Genomic DNA, 22593 nt, shown 5'->3' with positions numbered 1-22593 from the left:
CCCGGCGGCCGCCCTCCGGCCGTGCTCCGGCTCCCGCTCCCGCCCCTGCTTTTCCGGCGGGAGCGGGGGGCGGGGTGCGGAGGGCAGCGCGGCCCGCGCGGTGCCCAGCGGGGCCGCCGTGCATGGCCCTGCGCAGTGGGGCGGGCTGCTTCGGCCGGGTCTGGCGCAGGGTGTCGGGGCTCCCGGACGCCTGGCCCCGGCGCTCCAGCAGCCTCCTGTGCCTGTCCGCCTTCTCGCCCGAGCCCGGGCCCGCGCCGCCCCTGCCCCGCCAGCCGCCTCGCGGTGGCGGCCCCGGCGGAGGGGGGCCCCCCCAGCCTCCCCGCCCCCCGCCTCCCCGCTGCTGCTGCTGCTGCTGCTGCTGCTGCTGCCGCCGCCGCTTACAACTTGGAGGCGGCGGCGGCGGCGGAGGAGGCGGCGGCGGCCGCCGGGCGCTGCAGTGGGACGCGCGCGGCTGCGAGCCTGCGGGACATGCCCCCCGCGCCGGCTCCTTGCTGGCGGCCATGAAGAGGCAGAACGTGCGGACTCTGTCCCTCATCGTCTGCACCTTCACCTACCTGCTGGTGGGCGCCGCCGTCTTCGACGCCCTCGAGTCGGACCACGAGATGCGCGAGGAGGAGAAACTCAAAGCCGAGGAGATCCGGATCAAGGGGAAGTACAACATCAGCGCCGAGGACTACCGGCAGCTGGAGCTGGTGATCCTGCAGTCGGAGCCGCACCGCGCCGGCGTCCAGTGGAAATTCGCCGGCTCCTTCTACTTTGCCATCACGGTCATCACCACCATAGGTAAGGGCTGGGCGCGCCGCCGCCGGGCTCCCCGCGCCCCGGGAGGAGTCCGGGGAGGCGGCTGAGCGCGCGGCGCGGGGCTGGGTGCGGGGCGCCGAGGGTTAAACGCAGCCTGTCGCCGGGGGGGGGGGGGGCCCTCCCGCCGCGCCCCCTCCTCTCTCCGGAGCCCCCGCCTCTCCTGCGCCTCCGAGAGCCTGAAGCCCTCGCGGACCCCACCCGGAGCTCCGCTCCGCGCCGGTGTCTGGGCCGGGCGTGCGAGCCCGGAGCGAGCGTGCCGGAGCCGGGAGGGCGGAGGCGCCACTTTTGCGAAGAGAGTGGAGCGCTAAGAATAATCCCGTAGCAGACACCCACCCACCCACCGCCCCAGCGCGGGCTGGGCTGCGCGGGGTTCCAAGCCTTACACTTACTACCTCTCCGGGACTTGGAGAGGGCTGGCCTGGCTCCGCGGCGCCGAGAGGGACTTAGGCGGCCGGGGACCCTCGCAAGCCTCCAGCCTTCTCTGAGCCCAGATTTCAGCTTTCCTCCCTCCTGGCTCCTCTTCGGATTCTGGAGCCTGGTCGTGCCAGGACCTGGGGGATGGGGGCGGGGGGAGTTTGTTCTCTGGTGATTGGGGTGGGGGTGGCAGCCAGGTGACAGGCTCTGAGAGGGCAGTGGAGGAGGGGGCAGGGCAGGACCTGTCCACCCGCAGGCTGTGAGAGTGGGTGAGGCAAGTGCGCTTGTTGCCCAGAAACTGGGGAGGTTCAGCCCTGGTCTGGGAGAGAGTCCAGTTGGTGCACCCTGGGGACTCCTGTGGGTTCCTCTCCCCAGGGCGCTGGCCACAGAGCGAAGTCTCTAGTAGGTGCCTGGGGCAGTGCCCCCACTGAGGTCAGGGAGTTTGGAGAGCCCGCAGGTGTGACACTTGGAGACCTTGGGAACTGGAGCAGGTCACTTCCTCCCAGTGGACGTGGCAGTAGGTAGGGTGGTGTCTCTGTGGTTTGCAGCTTGTCCCCCACGCGGCACCCTGCCTCTGCACAGACATCTGCACCTGTCAGGGCCTCCTGTTGGCTCCGGTGGCCTCTTTTCTGTGCCCGTCCAGTCCCCTGTGCCCCCTCGCTGTAAGAGGAGGCCTCTTTCCTGCCCACCCTTCTCTCCTCCCTTCGCCCTGAGTCCTCTGGACCTCCTTCTCTAATTTTCCCCTTGCTATTTTTCTTTGTCTGGAGAGCTCTGCATGCTGAAAAAGCAGGATTGCTCAGTGCCATATGCAACAGGACGCGCCAGCGCAGGACGGCCTGTCTTTGCTTCTTGGTTGAGAAGACTTTGTAGAGAGTCATCTTGTTTGAAATGTTTAATTCATCGGTGCAGGTTTTTATGTTTTGGAAGGAAATTGCTCTTCTGTTGTCTACGTAACTAGCTCTGCTCCCGCTTGCCCCATGTGCTTGGCCCAGCGGCCAAAACACAGAGAAGTCCTTCCTTACCCACCCTGTGCTTCCAGCGTCTGAAAGGGCCAGGCGGTCATTACCGTCATCCTTGTCTTTCCAACTTGCAGCCTGAGCTGTGGCCGTAACGTACGGAGGCACATGGCGGCGACCCTGGGGGTACAGGGGCCTGTTTGCTGAGAGCGAGAAATGTCCCTCCACCACTGACTGCCCTGGGGGAGAGACCCCTCATTCCCTAAACATGCCTTTAGTGATCTAGCCCCAAAGCAGGTGACATCTGCCAGAACACTGGCCCCAGGAGTGACACGAGCACCTGAAACCTGTGGCTGGTCTCACGAGCCGAGCTGCAACAGTGAGGAGAGGATTGGAGGGAAAACCAAACCCCAAGATGCTCCCATTTACCTGGAAAAGTACATAGTGAGTCTGATAAAGTTCCCATCAGGGTGTGTTGATTGATCCTTATTGGTAGTCCCCGGCATGTGCTTCAAATGCTCAAGGCTCCAAAGAGAAAAGTCAAGGAACGTGTGGCCAAATGGAGGGTGTTAGTCTGACGAGGCGCGCAGGTGGGACTCCTGTCCGTCCAGGACCAGAGGGGCGTCTGATGACTGTGGATTTTTCTTCCTTCCTTCCTTGAGTTTCCACCTGAGTTTCTGGAAGGAAAGGTTGGAATACGTATGTCAGGACAAGGAAGAAAATACTGCCTTAACTCAGCTGCCCTGACCTGAGCTTGGAGCCCAGGGAGCTGGCTTGCGACCCGAGTCGGGTCATACTGGAAGACCAAGGGCAGGTCATTTCTCTTCTCCCGGCGTGGTTTCCGCACCTGTGGAGGGAACCTGGCCTAGTGCTCACCTGCCAGGTTGAAGCTGAGGGCTGGGGGGCTCCTAGGTGCTTGTCGACACCTGGCACTGCGCCCTGCACTTAGTAGGTGTGAATCCACGCTCTTTGACGGAGGCCCGAATCTGCTGTCTGCCCCAGGAAGCTAGAAGAGCTCAAATTTACAGGAAACAAAGCACTTTTCTAGTTAATTCTGTTTGTTTTCTTCTTTTTTAATGTAAATGCAAATTAAGGTCCTCCTAGGCCTAGAACAAAAACCAGTCCCAAGCCAGGCCTTCCAAGGAACTGTCTCCTATTGGACAGTGATATTAATGAGTCAGGTGAATCTTCACGGGTGTTCTTATTTGTAAGCTAACCTTGAGCGATTTCTCGAGCATGCTGCAACTTTGAGCTCCAGTTAACGAGGTGGGCAGGAACCAGTGGCGCTCGTGGTCTGTAAGTGAACGCCGCTTCTCCGATCCACTTATTAGCTCACTCTCTGAAATGGATTTTAAAAACAATGTAATTAGCACTTTGCGCCGGATCCGTGGCCGCACCTCCATGCCAGGCTGGGAAGGGAGAGCACGCCGGCCCCCCCGCCCGGCTCTCGGGGGAGCCCCGGACACAGGCACCGCGGGCCGAAGGAGGGGAACACAGGCCCAGCGGGCCCAGAAGGGGCACCTTTGGTGCGGCCGGCTGTCGCTTCCCGGGCGCCCTTCCTCCCCGCCTGTGGCACCTGAAGCCGCTTGCGGGGATGTGGTGGTGGTGACGTCTAAGTGGCCGGTGTTGAAGATGGGAGCCCCCCGCCATACCCCGTGGTGCTTGTCTGCTTAGCAGGATGGCTGGAAGCCTCTGCCCCTCAGGCCCAGGGCCTGCCTGGAATTCATCGGCTCAGGGCAAAGGCCTAAGGGACCCCTGCGCCCCTGGGCAAACCTGTAACTTTCCTACAGGAGGTGCTCTGGATCCAGACTGCCCCATGGCCAGTCCTCCTCTGAATGCAGAAGGGGATCTCCATGACGCTTCTGTTTTGACATCTGTGACCTCAGTTGTCACCCCCTTTAGGACCGTGAAAGATGAAGAAACCCTGCTTAGAATTCAGATCTCATCTGCAGGGGCCAGGAGGACCAACAACACTGGTCTGCGTAGGGGAGGGACGGAGGGGGGAAGGAGACGCGGGTTTTTGGTTTCGGCCTCAGTTGGGAGGAGCAGTGCTTCTCTGGGCCCCTGGGGAGCATCCGAAGCCAGTCAGTGGCCCGGGACACTGGACACTGGGGTGACTGGCTTAGGAGGCAGGGTCTGCTGGCTGGGGGGGGGGGCAGACTCTGGGAAGAAGTGCTGGGGCTCCAGTAGGTTCCTTGCTCAAGGTCCCTCCTACAGGAAGTGAGAGCGCAGAAGGGCATGTCCAGGTTCTCATCCGCACGTGGAACCTGAACGGGGTTTCCCCGCCGTGGAGAGCAGGTTTCGGTTTTTTCTGGCACTCCTGGGTGTCCTTTCCAATACAGAGTTTACACTCTTGCTGTGCGCCTGCCCCTGCCTTGTCTGCGTCACCTCTGAGACTCTGGGGACAGGCTAGATGACAAGATAAGGCCTGGCCTTAAGGCAGGAGGGGAGCTGGAAACCCAGACAGTTGGTCCCGCTCCAGCATGAGAAGTAGGGACAGCGGAACTCAGTTAACCCGTCCTCACCTCTGGTGCAGGATGCCCAGCGGGAGTGTTCCTTCAGTGGGGGGGGGGGGGCCCTTTGCATCCTCCTGGCAGGTGCTCACCCTCCAGGGAGGCTTGGCCTTCCCCTCTGCCCCCAGCTGCCTCCCTGAGCTGTGTCCCCGCTCCTGTGCTTCCGTCTATGCCGGCACGGCCAGTACCCCAGGCGAACTGTGTCTGTGCCCCCATGCCCCCCGCACCTGCAGGCCCGGTGCAGAGTGGGCGTCTGGTGAAGGAGCGCAGAATGGAAGCAGGCCCTGAGGGGCAGAGCAGGCTGGTGCCACAGGGAGCGAGGAGCTTGCACACACATGCGCTCACCTCAGCCGCAAGGCGGGCGGGAGTATTGCCCCACTTGCTGGATGAGAAAACTGAGGTGCAGATATAGCAGCACAGGGAGGCAGAGGGTCGTGAGCTCCGTGATGCCCTGCGGGCTCCCGCTGTGCCTTTGTCCTGGGAGCCAAGGATGGGCCTGTAGAACATTCCATCTGCACCTTTCTGCCTCTCCCTTTCTCTCCACTGCTCAGGAGCCCTGCTGTGCAAGACCCAGGTGAGGGGCCTGCTCACCCACACACGGCTGCCGGCACCGGAGGGGTGGTGCTCCCTTGTTCCTTCCCGGCCTGGCCACTGGCAACGGGCAGGAGGCCTGCGAGGCCCGTGGATGGCTCCCCCGCCCCCCCCGGCCCTGCCTGGACCTAGCCTCGCTCAAGGTGGCACTGGCCCTCCGGTAAACACTGCCTATTTATAGACGTCGTGGTGGAGGCAGAGAAGTGAGGTTCCTTCTGACTCTGGGTGACATGAAAGAGACGGCTGTCCTGAGGTGTATGCACGCCTAGCTGAGTGCTCTGAGGCAGGGCAGAGGCCAGATGAGACCCAGGGTTCCAGCTCTCATTGTCTGTACCTGCTCTTTCCTGGGTCATCTCCCCAGCTGGTCCAGGGAGGTCAGAGCAGGAGCCAGAGGGGAAGCAGGCCCCGGTGCACAGCTCTCCTCCACAGGCCCCTGTGCTCACACGTCCGTCCGTCCGTCGGTCCGTCCACCCATCCCCATGCACTCACTCCCTGGGTCCTCCGGGCACCTGTTTGTTCATGCTCTGGGCATCCTTGCGTGCATGCAGCCATCCTTCTGGACATTCACTCACCCTCTCGCTCCTTCCCTTACTCCTCTGAGCCTTCCCTCAGTCCTCCATTCCCCTGCTCGTTCACTGCCCCATCAGAGGGGTTTTGCCCATCCCCTTCCCCGGGCGGGGGCGGGGGGCAGCAGTGAGTGTGCACAGTGCCCCTGCTAGCATCGTGGTCAGTGCTAGTGTCTTGATGGTGGGATCTCCACGGTCTTCCAGCCACATCTCCTTCCCAAGAAATGCTCAGCCGATGCCAGTCACTTTGGAGTTTTAAAAATGTTTATTGAGGGGCGCCTGGGTGGCTCAGTTGGTTAAGCATCTAACTCTTGATTTCGGCTCAGGTCGTGATCTCAGGGTCTTGAGATTGAGCCCTGTATCAGGCTCTGTGCTCAGTGGGGAGTCTGCTTGAGATTCTCTCTCTCCCTTGCCCTCTGTCCCTCCCCCCTGCTCACATACTGCCCCCCCAATAAATACATAAAAATCTTTAAAAAATATTGAATTATAATGTTCACACAGAAAAGTATACTTATGAAAAGTATATTGCTCAATAAATCTTTCTTTAATGTTTTTTGTTTGTTTGTTTTTAGTTTCAGGGGTAGAATTTAGCAATTAATCGGTTGCATATAACACCTCGTGCTCATTCCATCAAGTGCCTTCCTTCATGCCCATCACCCAGTTACCCATCCCTCGACCCCCCTCCCCTCCAGCAACCCTCAGTTTGTTCCCTAGAGTTCAATCTCTTACGGTTTGCATCCCTGTTTTTATTTTATCTCTCCCCCCCTTCCCCTATGTTCATCTGTTTTGTTTCTTAAATTTCACGTATGAGTGAAATCATATGGTATTCGTCTTTCTCTGATTGACTTATTTTGCTTAGCATAATACCCTCTAGTTGCATCCATGTCGTTGCAAATGACAAGATTTCATTCTTTTTGATGGCTGAGTAATATTCCTATATATATATGTGTGTGTATATATATGGTAATCTTCTTTATCCATTCATCTGTTGATGGACATCTGGGCTTTTTCCATAGTTTGACTATTGTGGACATTGCTGCTATAAACATTGGGGTGCAGGTGCCCCTTCAAATCACTGTTTGTATCCTTTGGGGTAAATACCCAGTAGGGCAGTTGCTGGGTCCTAGGGTAGCACTATTTTCAACTTTTTGAGGACCCTCCATACTGTTTCCCAGAGTGGCTGCCCCAGCTTGCATTCCCACCAACAACTGGCACATCCTCGCCACACCTGTTATTTCCTGACTTGTTAATTTTAGCCATTCTGACTGGTGTGAGGTGGTATCTCATTGTAGTCTTGATTTGTATTTCCCTGATGCCAAGTGATGTTGTATTGCTCAATAATTCTTATAAACAAACCATGCCTTGTCACCAGCACTCAGATCAAGAAATAGTATTACTAGAGCCCCAGAACCTCCCTCACCAGTCAGCTTCTTTTTGAATGCCTCTAGGGACAGGGAGCTCATTACCTCGCATGTAAGGTAGTGGTATGTGTTTAGATGAATGTTGAGGTTATTGCATGAGGTTCTGATGTGCTGGGGCCACCATGTGGAGAAGACGTGTGTGTGTGTGTGTCGGGGGGTTATTCTTTTAAAGGGGTGACCAGTTTCTATGGTGGTCACCTAGAGAGGGGTGAGAAGATCTGCATTCAGATATTGGAAGTTGGGAGGCCAGGCCCAAGAGAGGAGAGGGACCTCAGCACTTGGATGTGGGGGTGCAGCTGGAGCGAGGGAGGGTGTGCTGAGGTAGTCCAGGGAGCCAGGACGGACAGGCCGCCAGCCAGGGGCTGCCCCTCTGAGTTAGAGCATGCAGCAGCCGCACTCTGTGGCACCAGCCTGGCCAGAGCACCAGGAAAACTGGGGAAACCGATGTCCTGGCTTCAGCAGAACCCCAGGAGTTTGGAGGCGAGGGCCCCGGGTGGGCCAGGCTGATAAAGGAGGAGCAGTCTGCACTGTTAAGAGAGTCCCACGGGCAGCAGAATTCTGGGACATGAGTGCTCAGATGGGGGTCCCCTTCACCCAGGGGAGCATCCTCCTCCATGCCAGCTTTGGGGGCCGGGGGTTTGGTGTTCATTTCATCAAGGGATTTTGTCCGAGGACCCCTTTTCCTGCCTGTCCCAACGCCAGGATCTCTGGCTGTAGAAGGTTCTCCCTTTTTAGCTAAGGGCACCCAACCTGTAAGCTTACAGCTCTCCAAAGGAAGGGGTGAGCGAAGCTTGGTTTGCCTCCTGTCCCATAACGGGCTTCAGGAACTTGGAGAGAGTTCTAGGTCCCTGCGTTTCTTGCAGACATGCCTTCATAAGCCTGGTGTGTGTGCTCTCCAAGTGCGGTCTGACCGCCGGGGAGAGCAGACCATCCTCAGCCCTTGTCGAGGTGTCGTGGCGCTTCTCCTAATGCCCCTGCTGGGCGTGCTAGCGTTCCCGGGCAGCCCCTCCGCGCGTTGACGTGGCTGAGCTTCTAGTTCGTGCAGACTTCTTCCCTATGCTCCTCAGCCGCAGCTTCTCGGTCTTGCATTGGTGTGAACCCAAGTACAGTCCCTGACGGCGATCTCTGAGCAAAAAAGTAGAATTATATGCTGCGCACCCAGAGAAGAAGGGATGGTTGATGGGAGAATTTGCACAGTGGGGGGAGAGAAGAAAATTCAGGAGTGAGCCTGAGTGTGTCGGCCCGGCTGGTCAGGACATTGTGAGTAGCTGTCAGCGCTGGGGGGTTCCCTGGCTGGTCTTTCTGGGCTGGGGCCACTTCCCTGCCTCTGCTCCCGCCTGGGCTTCCGGGGTCAGCCAGGCCTCGAGCAGCGACGAAACCTGCCTGGGGGGGTAGCCACTCGCAGGGCTGCCGCTGACCGGGGTGGGTGAGCCCTGAACCGCCCTCACCCTTCTCATGTGCCCAGCCCTGGGAGGAGCCAGTGGGTGGCCCTGGGTGAAGGGGGGGCTCACACTAGAGGAGGGCGCAGTGTGGCCTGGGGGCGGTGGTGGGGGTGGGGGCAGCTTCGGTGGGGCAGGGGGGAGGCTGGGCCCGGCATCCACAGGGTGGGGGAGGCAGCTCTGTGCCCGACCTGTGGCCGCAGCCTTCCTGTCCGGATGACGCTGCATGCCTCCTGGGACTGAGCACAGAGGGGCTCGGGGAACAGGCAGATCCTGGGCTCCTGTGGCCCCGGGCAGGGATCCCTCTGTCTGCCTGTCCTGGAGGCCCAATCCTAGGTGTGTCCCTCAAGCCTCGGCTTCCTCATCTGTGAAATGGAGCCGCAGAGCTGTGAACCTTGAGCACACATCTGTGAAAGGCCTGCTCACCCGCACCTGGGGCTTTGGGTTGTTACGACGACATTCAGGTGGATGCTGAGCCCTCGTGCATGCAAAGTGGGGAAGATGTCGGGTGCAGCCCCTTGCCCACCCTCTTGGGGACACCCGTCTCCTGCACTGCCTCTTCTGGGTCCCGTGGCGCTGACCCTCACGAGGGGTCGTGCCAGCTACAGAAGAGGCTCTCGGGGTGGGAGGCCAGGCTCGGGGCTTTGGGGGCCACAGTGTACAAGCCCAGGTGCCGGCTCTCCCCAGCCTGTTCCTGTTGAGAAAATGTGGCTTCCTGGGATGCCTGCCACCACGACCACCGTCGTGAAGCCCATCGCTCCCGTCTTCCCTTGCTGGTACCCTGTCTCCTCTCGGATCAGATCCAGGTCCTCAGGCCAAAACCCCGCCTGGTCCTCCAGGTCCTGCCCTGTCTGCCCGGGTCAGGGTTCTCGCCTGCTTCCCTCTCTCCTGCTGTGCCTTGCCCTTCCCCCAGCTGTCCTTCCCTCCTTGGACCGAGGACTTGTCCCTCTGCCCCCAGCCCGCTGCACCTCGCTGTCCGGGGGCGCCTCGCTCGCGGTGCCCTAGTTTTGTGTCTGAGGTCCCAGGGGAAGGCTGGGCTCAGGCTCCCCAGAGGGTGCTCGGGGCAGGCCTGCTAGACCCCGAGTCACACCCTGGGCCCCCAAGAGCAGGACGACTTAGGGCTGAGTGGTTGTGCCTGGGGGCCACTGGGCAGGTGCAGGTCGGAGGAGGCCCCAGCCTTTTGAACTTGAGCTCTTGGTTTTAATGGAAGACAGCAGGTTAGGGGCCCCTCTTGCCAAATGGGGAGCTTCCCACTCCTCCGGCTTCGAGGTGTGCTCTGGGTCCCCACCACCACCACTAGCGACAGACCCACGTGAGTGAGTTGGGCACCCGGTGGGAAGACGCGCCCATCTGTGAAATGGCCTTTGGGGGTCACTGGCACTGTCAGGTGTGTGGGGTGCAACACGTGCGGGAAGGCGAGGCCTCTCGGCGAGCGTCATCAGGCCTTTGAGCTGAGGGCATGGGGGTTCCTACGCACCCTTCCTGCACCTTCGGGCACCACCTGGCCCTCTGGCCTCCCGCCCTGCGGCCGTCCCTCTCCCTTCTTCCCCACGGCCCTCCGCCTCTCTCCACACACCCCGCACCGCACTTGCCTGGTTGTTCCTACCTGGGACCTTGCCCATGCTGTTCCATGCACCCAGCCTGGCACAGCGTGCTCCTGCAGCGCTGAGACTGTCCTCGCGTCTGTCCCCTGGACACTGGCCAGAAGGTGACAGTGCGTCCTGGGCTGTGCTGGCTCTGTGCACGGGAAAGCCACTTGGCCCTAAAAGGTGTTTGTTGATTGACTGTCCGACGGAGGGTCCCGGGTCCCTGGGAGTGGTCGGAAGTGTGTGAAGCAGGTGGCGGTGGCGTCTTTGGGTCCTGCTGACCATTTGTTGGAGGTGTGCAGTGTGGGCACATTTCTGGGGTGCTATGAGTTTCGGGGGTGGGTGAGGCCTGCCGGGGATGAGGGGCAGAGCCTGGGGGCTGGCAGCCCCTGGGGGGCCTCCATGTGGAGGCGGTGGCTGCCGCCCCGGGCCCCCAGAGTCCTCTGTGTGTGGGCATCTGCCCCTCTTGCCCCCCGCCCACACCTTCAGCCCAGGAGGGGCTTGGCGAGGTGGCTGCCGGCGACTCTCGGAGCTTCTGTCAGTACTTCTCCAGCGGCGTTCCCACCTCTGTGGGCAGGAGACCACGATTTCTTTGGAGCCCCAGCGAGGATGCTGGCGTGAGCGCAGCAGAGAGCACGAGCTGTGCGGAGGGCCCCGGCTCTGGCCTGTGGTGCGCTGGGGTCCCACCGCCCCCCCAAGCAGGTGACCTTGGGCTAGGGCAGCGCTCGCCCCGCCCACCGCCGACTTCGGGGCGGGGTACTTCTTGGCAGTCGGGACGTCCCGTGCACGGGCTGCTGTCGGCCGCGTCCCTGCCTCCGCTGACTCGCTCCCAGTGACACCCCCCACCCAGTGGTGACAAACGTAAATGTCTCCAGACATTGCCACATGGCCCCCAGCCTGGTGACTTCTCTTCACTTAGCCTCTTGTGCGGAATTGGAGAAGAAGCTGCCTTCTGCAGATCACGGCGGGTGGGGGCCGAGTGGCGTGTGTGCATGCTTGTGCGCGTGTGTGTGTGTGCGTGTGCGTGTGTTTGCATGTCTGATCATGTGAACTGTGTGTCTCATTCACAGTGTGTGCCCTGGAAGGGGAGATCTTTCCCTCTGCTCAGGGGAGGACACACAGGGAGAGGCAGTCCAGCTGGGGTTTTCAGTGGAAGGCGACTCGAGCTTTGGGGCACTGTCACTACATAGATGGGCAGTGAGAGCTCGAGTGGGGCTGAGGGGAGCTTGTTCATGTGGGCTGAGGGGAGTGTCACTCGGGCAGGGGTGAGTCACTCAGTGGGACTGGGGTGAGTCACTCAGGTGGGATTGATGGGAGTCATTCAGGGGGTTTGGGATGAGTCAGGGGGGACTGCGGTGAGTCACTCAGGTAAGATTTGGGGAAGCTACTCAGGTGGGATTGGGGTGAGTCATTTGGGGATAGGGGTGAGTCCCTCAGGCGGGCTTGGGGGGAGTCCCTCAGGCGGGCTTGGGGGGAGTCCCTCAGGGGGGTTTGGGGGGGGCCCCCCGGGGGGGTTGGGGGGAGTCCCTCAGGCGGGCTTGGGGGGAGTCCCTCAGGCAGGTTTGGGGGAGTCTCTCAGGCGGGCTTGGGGTGAGTCCCTCAGGCGGGCTTGGGGGGAATCCCTCAGGCGGGCTTGGGGGGAGTCCCTCAGGCAGGTTTGGGGGGAGTCCCTCAGGTGGGCTTGGGGTGTGTCACTCAGGTGGGCTTGGGGGGAGCCCCTCAGGTGGGCTTGGGGTGAGTCCCTCAGATGGGTTTGGGGTGAGTCCCTCAGGTGGGTTTGGAGGGAGTCCCTCAGGTGGGCTTGGGGGGAGCCACTCAGGTGGGATTGGGGTGAGTCACTCAGGTGAGATTGGGGTGTGTCACTCAGGTGGGATTGGGGTGTGTCACTCAGGTGGGATTGGGGTGAGTCACTCAGGTGGGATTGGGGTGTGTCACTCAGGTGGGATTGGGGTGTGTCACTCAGGTGAGATTGGGGTGTGTCACTCAGGTGGGATTGGGGTGTGTCACTCAGGTGGGATTGGGGTGTGTCAGGTGAGATTGGGGTGTGTCACTCAGGTGGGATTGGGGTGTGTCACTCAGGTGGGATTGGGGTGTGTCACTCAGGTGGGCTTGGGGGAGTCCCTCAGGTGGGCTTGGGGGGAGTCCCTCAGATGGGTTTGGGGTGAGTCCCTCAGGTGGGTTTGGAGGGAGTCCCTTAGGTGGGCTTGGGGTGTGTCACTCAGGTGGGCTTGGGGTGAGTCACTCAGGTGGGCTTGGGGTGAGTGTCACTCGGGTGGGCAGGGTGAGCTCAGTGGTGTTGGGGAGCACCCTGGGTGGACCCTTGGCTTCCACCCCTCAATCAGAAGCTATAGGCAGCATTGTGGTGGGGAGCGTAGGCCCTGCTCCCGCCAGGCTATATGGCCCTGGGTATGTCTGGAAACAGCTCTGGACTCTGTGGCCTGCCAGGTGGTATTGGGACCTTTGTGTCTTTTAGAGTCGGTGTGAAAATTGTGCTGGTGGACAGGGGCTGGCTTTGAGCCACATGTCTTGTGTGGGCCCCAGGAGAGGGCCGGGCTCCAGGATGCTTTGGGGGACTGGGGAGATGTTGCTGCAGGGTCTGGTTGTTATGAGGGGTCCCCCAGTGAGAGTGCCATTTCTGGGAGCTCACAGACTGTGCACCCCGAGTACTGAGGAGCCCTGGCAGTTGGCAGAACGGGTCTCTCATCGATTAGGGACGGTGTCCAGGCCAGAGGGACCCAGATCCTGGCAGAGTGGATGCTGGTGTGTGTTGATTCACAAAATAGCTCTCACATCACTGAACACTAGTAAGCAATGGCAGAAAACATTTTATAAAGGTCGGGGAAGGCCCCACAACTCCCCCGTGGGTCTGTGGTCATATAAAAAATGGCTTTAGCTTTTCGTGTTCACATCCTCATCATTGCCCACATGTGCCCAATGTTTTTATCACTTTATCAGAATGAGTGTGTTAAGAGATTGTGTTCAGCCGCCTGTTGCAGAAAACCCAATGAATGGCGACTTGACCAAACAGCAGTTTCATCTTCCTCAGTTAAGGAGTCTGGGGCAGGTAGATGGGCTGGCAGGCAGCTCCATGATGCCCTCAGAGACTCCAGCTCCCACTGTCATTCTGCTCAGCCCCCTTAGCTTGGCTTTTGTCCTCAGGCTGGTGCCTCATGGTTCCAAGATGGCTGCATCAGCACTGGCATCACCTCCAGCATCCTCCTGGGAGCGAGAAGCCAAAGAACAAACGAGAAAGGCATGTACCGTTTGGGCTTGCTCTTATCCACAAAGCCTTCCTGGATGGCCCAGCCAAGGTTTCTACTCATAACTCATTGGCCAGGACTGTGTCTCATGACCAATCCTAGCTGCAAGGGAGTTTGGAAAATGGGGCGTGTTGTTTGTCAAACCTACCTGGGGTTCTGATGGTGAGGAAGGAGTGGAGGTAGGTGTCAGGGGACACCAGCAGTGTCTGTTGGGGATGCCTCGTGGTTCTAAGCCCTTTTCTTCCTAAGTTTATGTCCAGCTTTGCCTTGTGTTTCTGCTGTCTTAAGGGAGATTTATTTTTATGGCTCTGCATCCACTAAAGGAATGTACTGTTGTCTCTTTATGCTTTTATTTATAGCAATTTAATGTACCTTTTTTATTTTCATTTTTTGCCAATTATAGGTAGTGCTTTCCAGAGCATCTGTGTGTGTGTGTGTGTGTGTGTGTGTGTGTGTGTGTGTGTGTGTGTAGGTTCTTCTGGGTTCTTACATGAAGGTTTTTGGTGGTGGTGGGATCCCCAGGCCAGGGGGCGCTTATGTTCTTACTGTTTCAGAAGGTTTTCTTAGTAATCTTTGTGTGGCCTGGACCAGGTGGTGCAGGGTTGGAAGGCTGGTGTCCACTGCTGGAAAATCCACCCTCGTCCCAGACAGAGGAGTTCTGAGGGGGTCCACAGGTGCATTTGTAGTCCTAGAACCCACAGCCTTGTGAACACCATGGAACCAGGCAGGGGCAAATGAGTCGGTGGGCTGTGGTGTAGCCCGGGGATGGGAAATTCTGTGTGGTCAGTCTGGAAGGCATTTCCATTGCTGTGCCCAGAGTGCCATCACTGGCTGGCTCTGAGATATTGCTTGTCCCTGGGATTGTCTACTTTACAACTCAGGTTCTCATCCTCTACCATCTTCCATCCACATAACAGCCCTGTGACATAGGTGGGATCAAGAATTAACCCTGTTATGCTGATGAGGCTCAGAGAGGTCCAGTGACTCACCCAAGGTGACCTAGTAGAGTTGGGACTTGGACTCAAGTCATGGGCCCTGACGCCCAGCGTTCTCTCTGTCCCACCCCCAGCCTTCCCTCCATGCTCCCAGACTGTGGGCTGGGTACAGGAAAATCAGCCTCTATGATTACCATCTGACATGAGGACTCAGAGGCCATCTGGTCCTGCCCTCTTTGGATGGGATGAGGCCATGACTTAACCCTCCAGTGACAGGGAGCTCACCGTCTTCCTAAATTAGTAGGGAAAGGCAGATGTGGCATCCGTGTTCAAACAAACAAGAGACCGAAGATCTCTCATCTGCTTGTTTTGGTTATGCCGAGCAGAGCTTCCCAGGGTGAGTTTAACCTCCTTTCTCTTGCCACAACAGCAGTGATCAGTCATGGTTGTCTAGAGGGTTCTGGTTCCTTACAGATACTGTCTCAACAACTCAGCAACCTTATGAAGTAGATGTTTTCATGTATTCCCGTTTTAAGCTGACGTGGAAGATCAGGGAGGTTAAGCAATTTGCCCGAGGTCACGCAGCTGCAGAGGACTTAGACCCAGGCAGTCTGGCTTCAGAGTCTGTGCTTATAATTATACTGTTATATATTGCTGCTTTCGACCTTTTGTATCAGTTAGCTAGTGACGTGTAACAAATCACCCACAACTGTGGAGGCTTGAAACAACAGCCGTTTATTAGCGCTCACGGTCTGTGGCTCAGCTGGGTGCTTTTTGTCACTGCTGGCTGCGGGTGGACTGGGACAGTCCCATTCTCAGCCACCGTGTGCGTTTTCCCCTGGGTGATGGCAGAGGCACATGAGGGCAGGGAGAGAAGTGCGGTCCCTCGTGCCACACCCCTGCCATGACTCTGTCATCTCGCCCACAGGCCGTTGGCTGCAGCAACTCACAGGAGGCCAAGGGCAGCACACGCACCTGCCCACGATGAGGCCGAGCAGGTGGGACGGTCTGCTCATCCTGCCGGCTGACCGAGAGCCCGTCCACACCCCTGGCCAAGGCCCTCCCTGCTGTCTGTAATCAGCTGCCTGGCGTGGTGGAGAGAGCACAGCTTAGGACTCTAATCTGGGTTCGAATGCTGCCCAGGTCACAGCTCTAAGCGGACGTGCTCTTTTCTCATCTGTCGAGTAGACAGCGCACCGTCTCCCTCTGCGGGAGACATCTTGGCCTGCCATGACAAAGCACCACGGTCCCAGGGCTGAAGCAGCAACGACTTGATGTCTCCCACCTCTGGGATACAGAAGTCTGAGGTCAAGGGGTCTGCAGGGTTGGTTCCTCCTGAGGCCACTCTCCTTGGCGTGTAGATACCGTGTTCTCCCCGTGCCCTTCTGTGGTCGTCCCTCCGTGCGTGTCTATGTCCTCACCTCCTCCTCTAACAAGGACACCAGTTGCTTTGGAGTAGGGCCCCACATATGACCTCAGTTTATCTTGATCACTTCTGTAAAGAGCCATCTCCAAATACAGTCACATTCTGAGGTCCTGCACATTAGGACTTCAGCATCGGAATTTGGGGGGACACAGCCCAGCCCATCATACCCTCCTAGGGCTGAACGTTATGTGAGAAAAATGGAGATGAAAGCACCTCGTCCAGGTCCTGCCGTGGAGCACTTGCTCAACAGAGGTTGGTCCTGTGTTGTGATTGTGTGGCCCCAACGTGTTAATTATTCTGTTGCTATTCTCAAAATCTGGTTGTATGTTGAGTGAAAAGGCCACAGTGGTAGAGTGGACCCAGCGCAGGGTCTGTTACCAGGAGACCTGAGCTCAGATCCCTGTCCGCCACTTACTTGCGAGGGATGGTAGCAGCAAACTCCCTCCCTGGTCCCAGCCTCAGTGTCCCCATGTGCAGACTCGGGGTGCTCCTGCCCCCTTCAGCATGTCTGGGAGGTGGGATACATGAAGACTTCTGTGCTTTTAGACTTGATCGTGACTGGATTTTTAAGCAGGTAGCATGCAGTACTTCCGTAACTCACACACATGCACGTTAATGTTAACTTTTCGGTGTGATCATCTTATGATGGTTCTATATAAGAAACGAGTCCTTATCTTTTGAAGATAGATACTAAAACACTTAGGGATGAAATGCAGTATCTGGGATTTGCTTCAAAAAAATCTGAATTGCAGGGGAGGTTGGGGGGGGTGTGGGTTTGGATGGAACAGGATTGGTCATGAGCTAATTACTGAAGCTCAGTTATTTGTATCTGGGAGTCTATTGTCCTGTTTTCTTACTTTAGTATATGTTTGAAAATGTGCATAGTAAACCACTTGAGCAGAACGCGGGGTAGGAGTGGCTGTCCCTGGTCAGGTCCAGCCCCTCGGCCCTGCTCCCGGGAGGTGGCGGCTGCCAGAGGCTTGCTGTGAAGAGGACCGAGCACTTCCTTGGCTCCCACGCCGGCCCTGGCCTGCTCACAAGCTTTCCTTGGCCTGTACGTTGCTTGAAAATATTTGGAATTAGTTGCCGACGTGTATTGATCTTTTAAAAGAGCCAGCTCTTGGTTTTATTTATTAGCTAGGTTGTTTGTCTTCCTGATTTTTGCATTTATATTTGTGAAATACCTATTTTAGGTTCTTGAGGTGTGTTTCTTTTTCTTCACCTTCAAGCACCGAGCATTACTAGGGGCTGTTGTTTTTTTAAATAAATGCATTAAAGGCTACACATGGTCCTCTTTGTGCCGCCATGGCTATCTCCCATCGATCTGTTATGGTCACATATTCATAAAGAATTCACCAGTGAGCCTATTTTTTTCTTTAATCCAAGAATTAGTTGAAGTGTGCTGTTTTAATATCATACACTTCGATGCACACACACTTTTGTCAGCATAGTGATTTCAAACATGAGCTTGTGGCCAGATTGTTTGGCTGTTATACCTGCCTTGGTCATTTACTAGCTGTGTGACCTTGGGTGTGAAATGCAACCTCTCTGTGCCTTGGCTTTTGCCATCTGTAAAATGGGGATAGTAGTAGTAATGACCATAGCCACAGCAATCAAGGTTGTCAAGACCACAAAGTGAGCTGTTGCATTCCATACATTAAAAAGCGCTCACGGTCATCGGGCATTCACTCTCTGGAGACGCATTTCTGATGTACCGCTTCTACATTTTAAAATCTATTGGACTTTTTCCTTGGAATAAAAGGATTACTTTTGGTAAAGTTCCATGGGTTTTGGAAAAGAACATCTATCTCCCCGGTGTGCATACAGTTCTCCCTAAACTTACAAAAATCAAACTTATTACGTTATTCCGATCCTTTTCAAGGGTAGAAAACGAGCAAATGCTAGCTAAGTCAGTCTGCGTGCATGTTGGGTGAAGCACACAAAGTGTGTGTGTTTTTTTTAAAGATTTTATTTATTTATTTGACAGAGACACAGCGGGAGAGGGAACACAAGCAGGGGGAGTGGAAGAGGGAGAAGCAGGCTTCCCGCCGAGCAGGGAGCCCGATGCGGGGCTCGATCCCAGGACCCTGGGACCATGACCTGAGCCGAAGGCAGACGCTCAGCGACTGAGCCCCCAGGCGCCTGCACACAGAATGTTTTAAACAATCACTATTTTGTTGCCTTTTGTGCCTGGAGCAGCGCCTGTGTCCTGTGCTGGTCCCCACGGCCCCCACCCACATTGCAGTCACACGCGGTCCCCTTGCGCACTTGCTTCCACGGCCAGGCCCCACAGGCGTCCTGCCCTGCACCCCGGTTTATGGTCACCCAATTATCATCATTATTATGGAGGCCTCCTTCATTTCGGAGGGACATCTGTCAGTGTCTCCAGCACTTTGCCATTGCGGTTTGCCCGCGTCCCCTTGTGTTTCTGATAATTGTAGTTTCTTGGATTTTGAAGCTTAGATGTGGGAAGGTTCGTGTTTGCTGTTTCTTCTTGGTGGAGAAGCTTTACAAAGCAAGCTTCTTTATTGTTTTTGATACTTCTTGCTGTAAGTTCTTCCTTATCCTGAGATTACGTCTGTGCCTGATTTCTTTTATTAGCCTTTGTTATATAGATGTTCATGGTTTTATCTTCTACTTTGTTCTTTCTCTTCAGGAAGATTGTGGCATGGCTTATAACAAAAGGCGTAAAAATAAAGCATAAAGCCAGGTCAAAAATCTGCGGGTGTGTGTGTGTGAGATTCGTACATAGTAACCCGCATAATGGCTCCGAGAGACGCTCATGTGTGTTTGGGGCTTCCGAGGAGGAAGGACAGAAGGAGAGCCTGCCAGACGCTGGGCGCGAAGTTGCAGAAGAGCGTGCTCTCGTGCCTTCACTGAGGCCTGGCCCAGTGAGGCGCTGGGGTCGGGAGCACCGAGGGGGGACCCGGCTGAAGTGTGGCCGGCCTGGAGGCACCCGGTGGATGTGGAGTGCCCGGGGATGTCTGGGGAGACCGTCCAGCGGGTGGCGGTGCTGGTCCCGGGGGTCTGCTCTCCGGGGCCGCGGGTGCACAGGCTCCTTGGATTTTTTCCCTCCATCTTCGTTCTGTGATTCGTTCTCGTGCTGGTTGCATCATCTCTGTTCTAAGCAGGAGAAGAAGGAGGGCACAACGGCTGCGCACACTTTCCTGGAAACCCCCAGCAACTTCTTCTACTCATTTGCTGGGGGTGGGTCTCATGGCCACACGTGGACAGTGAGGGGGTGAGGCGGCATGCCCCATCTCACACCTGCCTCCAGGCCCCGGGGGATGTGGAGCCTGGACCCCTGGCGGGGAGGGACCTCCTGGCCTCCTGCTCAGTGGCCCTGCAGATTCTGCACCCACACTCCCTGTGATGGGGCCAGCCCTCTGTGCCCTCGGCCTTGGCCGGCGACTGCACATCCTGATAGATGACCTGGTGCCTCCCGGTCGGTGGCAAGCCCGCGGGCGGATCTGCTTCCCCCGTGTGTGCTTTCTCTCCCCATGTGGGAAGTGAGCCTGCAGTCTGGGTTGGCTCTGGGGTCTCCTGCTGCTGCAGACACAGGCCTTGGCTGCTCTGTTTGGCATCCTGGGGCGTCTCAAGAATCCCTTGTTGGAAGAATCAGCAGAGAAAATGGGGCTGAAATGGGAAACGCTTTCACAGGGAGGCACCCCAGAGTGAGAAGAGCAGGGCTGTAGGGGCGAGTGGGAGAGCTGCCTGGTTTCCAGACACCTGCTCTCTACCTCTGGCAGGGGACTCTGACATTGGCAGGACATCGTTCTCCGCTTCGGAAGCCTTTCTTCCTGGGCCCAGTGGCGACCTTGCAAGGAGGGGGTGTTAAGTATCCTGGGACCATTTTCTCTCCTTCCTGTCAGGGGGCTGTTGGCCACCAGCCAAGACCTCACCCTCATGTGCTTTAGAAGAGTCCTTTCGGGGCGGGGCCCCCTTCCCCAGCCCCTGATGCCCCTGGCTGAAGCCCACCCTCCCCCCCAGACCCGGGAGACCTGGCCATTCAGGGTGTTCTGGGTTTTTTCCTTCGGGTTTTGTTTTCCAGCCCAGCCTAGGTCCTTTCTGGGCACAGAGAGGAGCCCTCTAATTTTTGGCTTCCTCTGGGGATGACCTAAGCATTTGTTTTTAAAGGGCTGGTGGGGGCCACCGGCATTATGCAACTCTGCACTGAGACCACGTTGCCCATTGGCCTTCTCCCAGGGCCTGCATCTCTGAGATGGCTCAAGGCCTGGGCTGATGTGCATTGCACTGGCCATGGGCCATCAGATCAGATCGAGTCACTCCCTTGCTGAAAAGCCGTCGATGGCTCCCAGCAGCCTACAGCATGTGGCACGGCTTCTCATGGCTCTTGAAGTCGGACCTCTTGCCTGCCGCTCAGCCCCATCCCGCGCAGCACCCTGCGCCCTGCAGACCGAGTTACCGAGCACTAAAACCCCTTCCTCCGTGAAGCCCTCTCTGGCTGGTTAGGTGCCCCTCCTGTGTGTGCTGCGGCCCCAGGGCCCCTGCCAGCTTGGCATCTGTCACCCTGTGTGCAGCTCAGCCCGTCCCAAGCCTGGCAGGCCTGCCTTCACCTCCCTGTGGCTGAGGCACTTGTCCGCCAGCCTCTGGTAGCGAGCAGGCCCTCCGAGAATGTTTGTTGAATGAACATAGGCATGTAAATGGAACAGCTTCCACAAAAGCTATATTTAATTGTTCTAGAATATTCTCCATGCCTTTCAGAAAAACAAATTCTTGAAAAACAACAGCTGAGTGGCAGGTGTTTGCATGATGTGGTGGGTAGTTGCTGGGGGGGGCGGTCCCACTTCCTGTGGGATCGGGGTTCCCCCTGCACCCCTCAGCCTCTCCGCTCACTCTGAGGTGCCTGCTGACTTCGCTGCCTTTCCTCCAAATCCCCGGCACCTGCAGGACGTGGCCTGGCATCTGTGGGGCTGCCAGGAGCTTGGGAACGGCGCCCTCTTCCTACCTGGGGCTGGGCCACTTTTCCAGGTGGCTCACTCCCGGCCCCCCCAGCTCCGGGCCCGGCCACCTGTCAGCAGCCCTGCTCAGGAGCTCTCCCCAGCGGTGCTCCCTGCACTGGTCCTCACACCGCCCTCCGGTCCGGGGACCTGTCCACTCCGGGTGGTCAGTGCCCCACCCCGTGAGATGCGGCTGACCCACAGTGAGCCTCCTCAAGCAGGCGGCCCTTGTCACAGCTCCCACCCCCGCCCCCCGGGGGCTCCGGGCAGTCTGCACACTTCTGAGACGTGCGGATTCCCTCTGTGCCGCCCGCCGCTCGCCTTCACCCTGAGCTGGTTCCTTCAGGGAGGTCTGTGCTCCTGCCTCCCGCTCTGCGCGGGCTGGTCCCTCTGCCTGGCATCCTTGCAGGCCACTCTGCTGTTCCTTCCCCTTGGTGCACCCGCGTGGAGCAGCCCATTAGAAGGGAGCATGCCCCGGGCTCAGAGCCGCTGCGGCCTCACTCTGTTGGGGGCAGTCCTGGCCTGGCCTGCCTCCCTCCAGCTGAGCAACCTTGCGCAGTCTGCATGGCGTGGTCTCCACAGGTACCGTGGGTACGACAGAGGCTCTGTGAGGGTTCGGTGACCTCACATGGGTGCCTGGAACACAGCGCAGGGTGATCGTAAGTGCGCGATGGGACGAGGAGGCTGTGCCGGGCCAGACTCCGTGCCAGATGCCCTAGCGCACAGGTGCGAGCTGAGCCCGAGTGAAGGCAGGGATGAGCCTGGGAGAACCCCGGCCTGGACCTCAGCTCTGGAGCCAGAGAGTGAGATCCATGGGCTCAAGTCCTGGCTCTGCCATTTTCCAGAGGCTGGCTGCAGACACGGCAGGTCACCGGTCTGTGGCCTCGCTCTCTCCCCTGCGGACTGGGGCTCGCCAGGGTGTCAACCTTAGAGGGCTGGGTGTGAGTTCTGAGAAGGAATACGGGTGGCGGGCCTGGCACACGGTGGGCGCTCCCCTTGCCTAGGACTTGTCCTCCCTCCATAACCCAGAGCAGCTGGGATGTGGGGCAAGGTGCCCTTGAGGGAGAGCCCTCAAGGCTGCAGGTGTTTCTAGGGGCCCATGGCCGTTCACATAAAGCTGGGGTTCTTGTAGTGAGGAAGAGGGGGTAAGGTATCTAGGGGACAATCTACATGCACTCCCTGAATCAAATGCTTATTACTCCGAAATGTGCTTTAAAAAAACCAAACCTGCAAATGCCTCGGGGGGCTTCTCTCGGGCCCTCTGCCGTCGCTGCTCGGTCTCTGCCGCGGTGTGGATGTCAGCGCTGGGTTTCACTGGCCTGGGGACGGATGGTGCAGCTTTTTTGCCCACGTAAGGTCTGGGGAGAGAGGTCACTCGTTGCTGTGTCTGAGAGCGAGGACCTTGGTCCGAAGACGGGGGCCTGTATGTCAGGAAGGGCCCAGCGATGGCCCCAGCCTGGCCATGTGGGGACAGAGGCCAGCCCAGTGTGCCCTGCCAGTGCCCCCAGCCTCAGGCCCTCAAAGGGAGTGGTGTCTGTGGACGTCAGAACTGGCCACGCAGGAGAACCAGGGACCTTCCCAACAGAACCTCACCCCAGAGGACGGCCCAGATGTGTGAGGACCCGGCTTCCCGGAGCCTCCTCCCAGCAGACCCGGGATGTCCCTGCATCCCAGGCTGCAGAGCTGGGAGCGAGAACAGAGAGGGCCCAGGCCGGCCCCGAGCG

General features: G+C 58.1%; 1 protein-coding gene across 1 annotated transcript in view; it reads left to right on the top strand.

Annotated features, from left to right (window-relative positions):
* The first annotated feature begins 418 nt into the window (after positions 1-418).
* KCNK9 (potassium two pore domain channel subfamily K member 9) overlaps positions 419-22593 on the top strand; it is an 86274-nt gene continuing 64099 nt past the window's right edge. Inside the window, exon 1 of the mRNA XM_032415560.1 lies at positions 419-783. Within this exon, the coding sequence (XP_032271451.1) occupies positions 501-783 (283 nt within the window). The 5' untranslated portion in view covers positions 419-500. The remainder of the gene's footprint in view (positions 784-22593) is intronic.

The sequence above is a fragment of the Phoca vitulina genome, unplaced genomic scaffold, assembly GCF_004348235.1.
Source record: "Phoca vitulina isolate PV1807 unplaced genomic scaffold, GSC_HSeal_1.0 scaffold18, whole genome shotgun sequence".
Lineage (NCBI taxonomy): Eukaryota > Metazoa > Chordata > Mammalia > Carnivora > Phocidae > Phoca > Phoca vitulina.
Note: the sequence above shows the minus strand (reverse complement) of the source record. Positions and strands in the feature narration are given on the sequence as shown.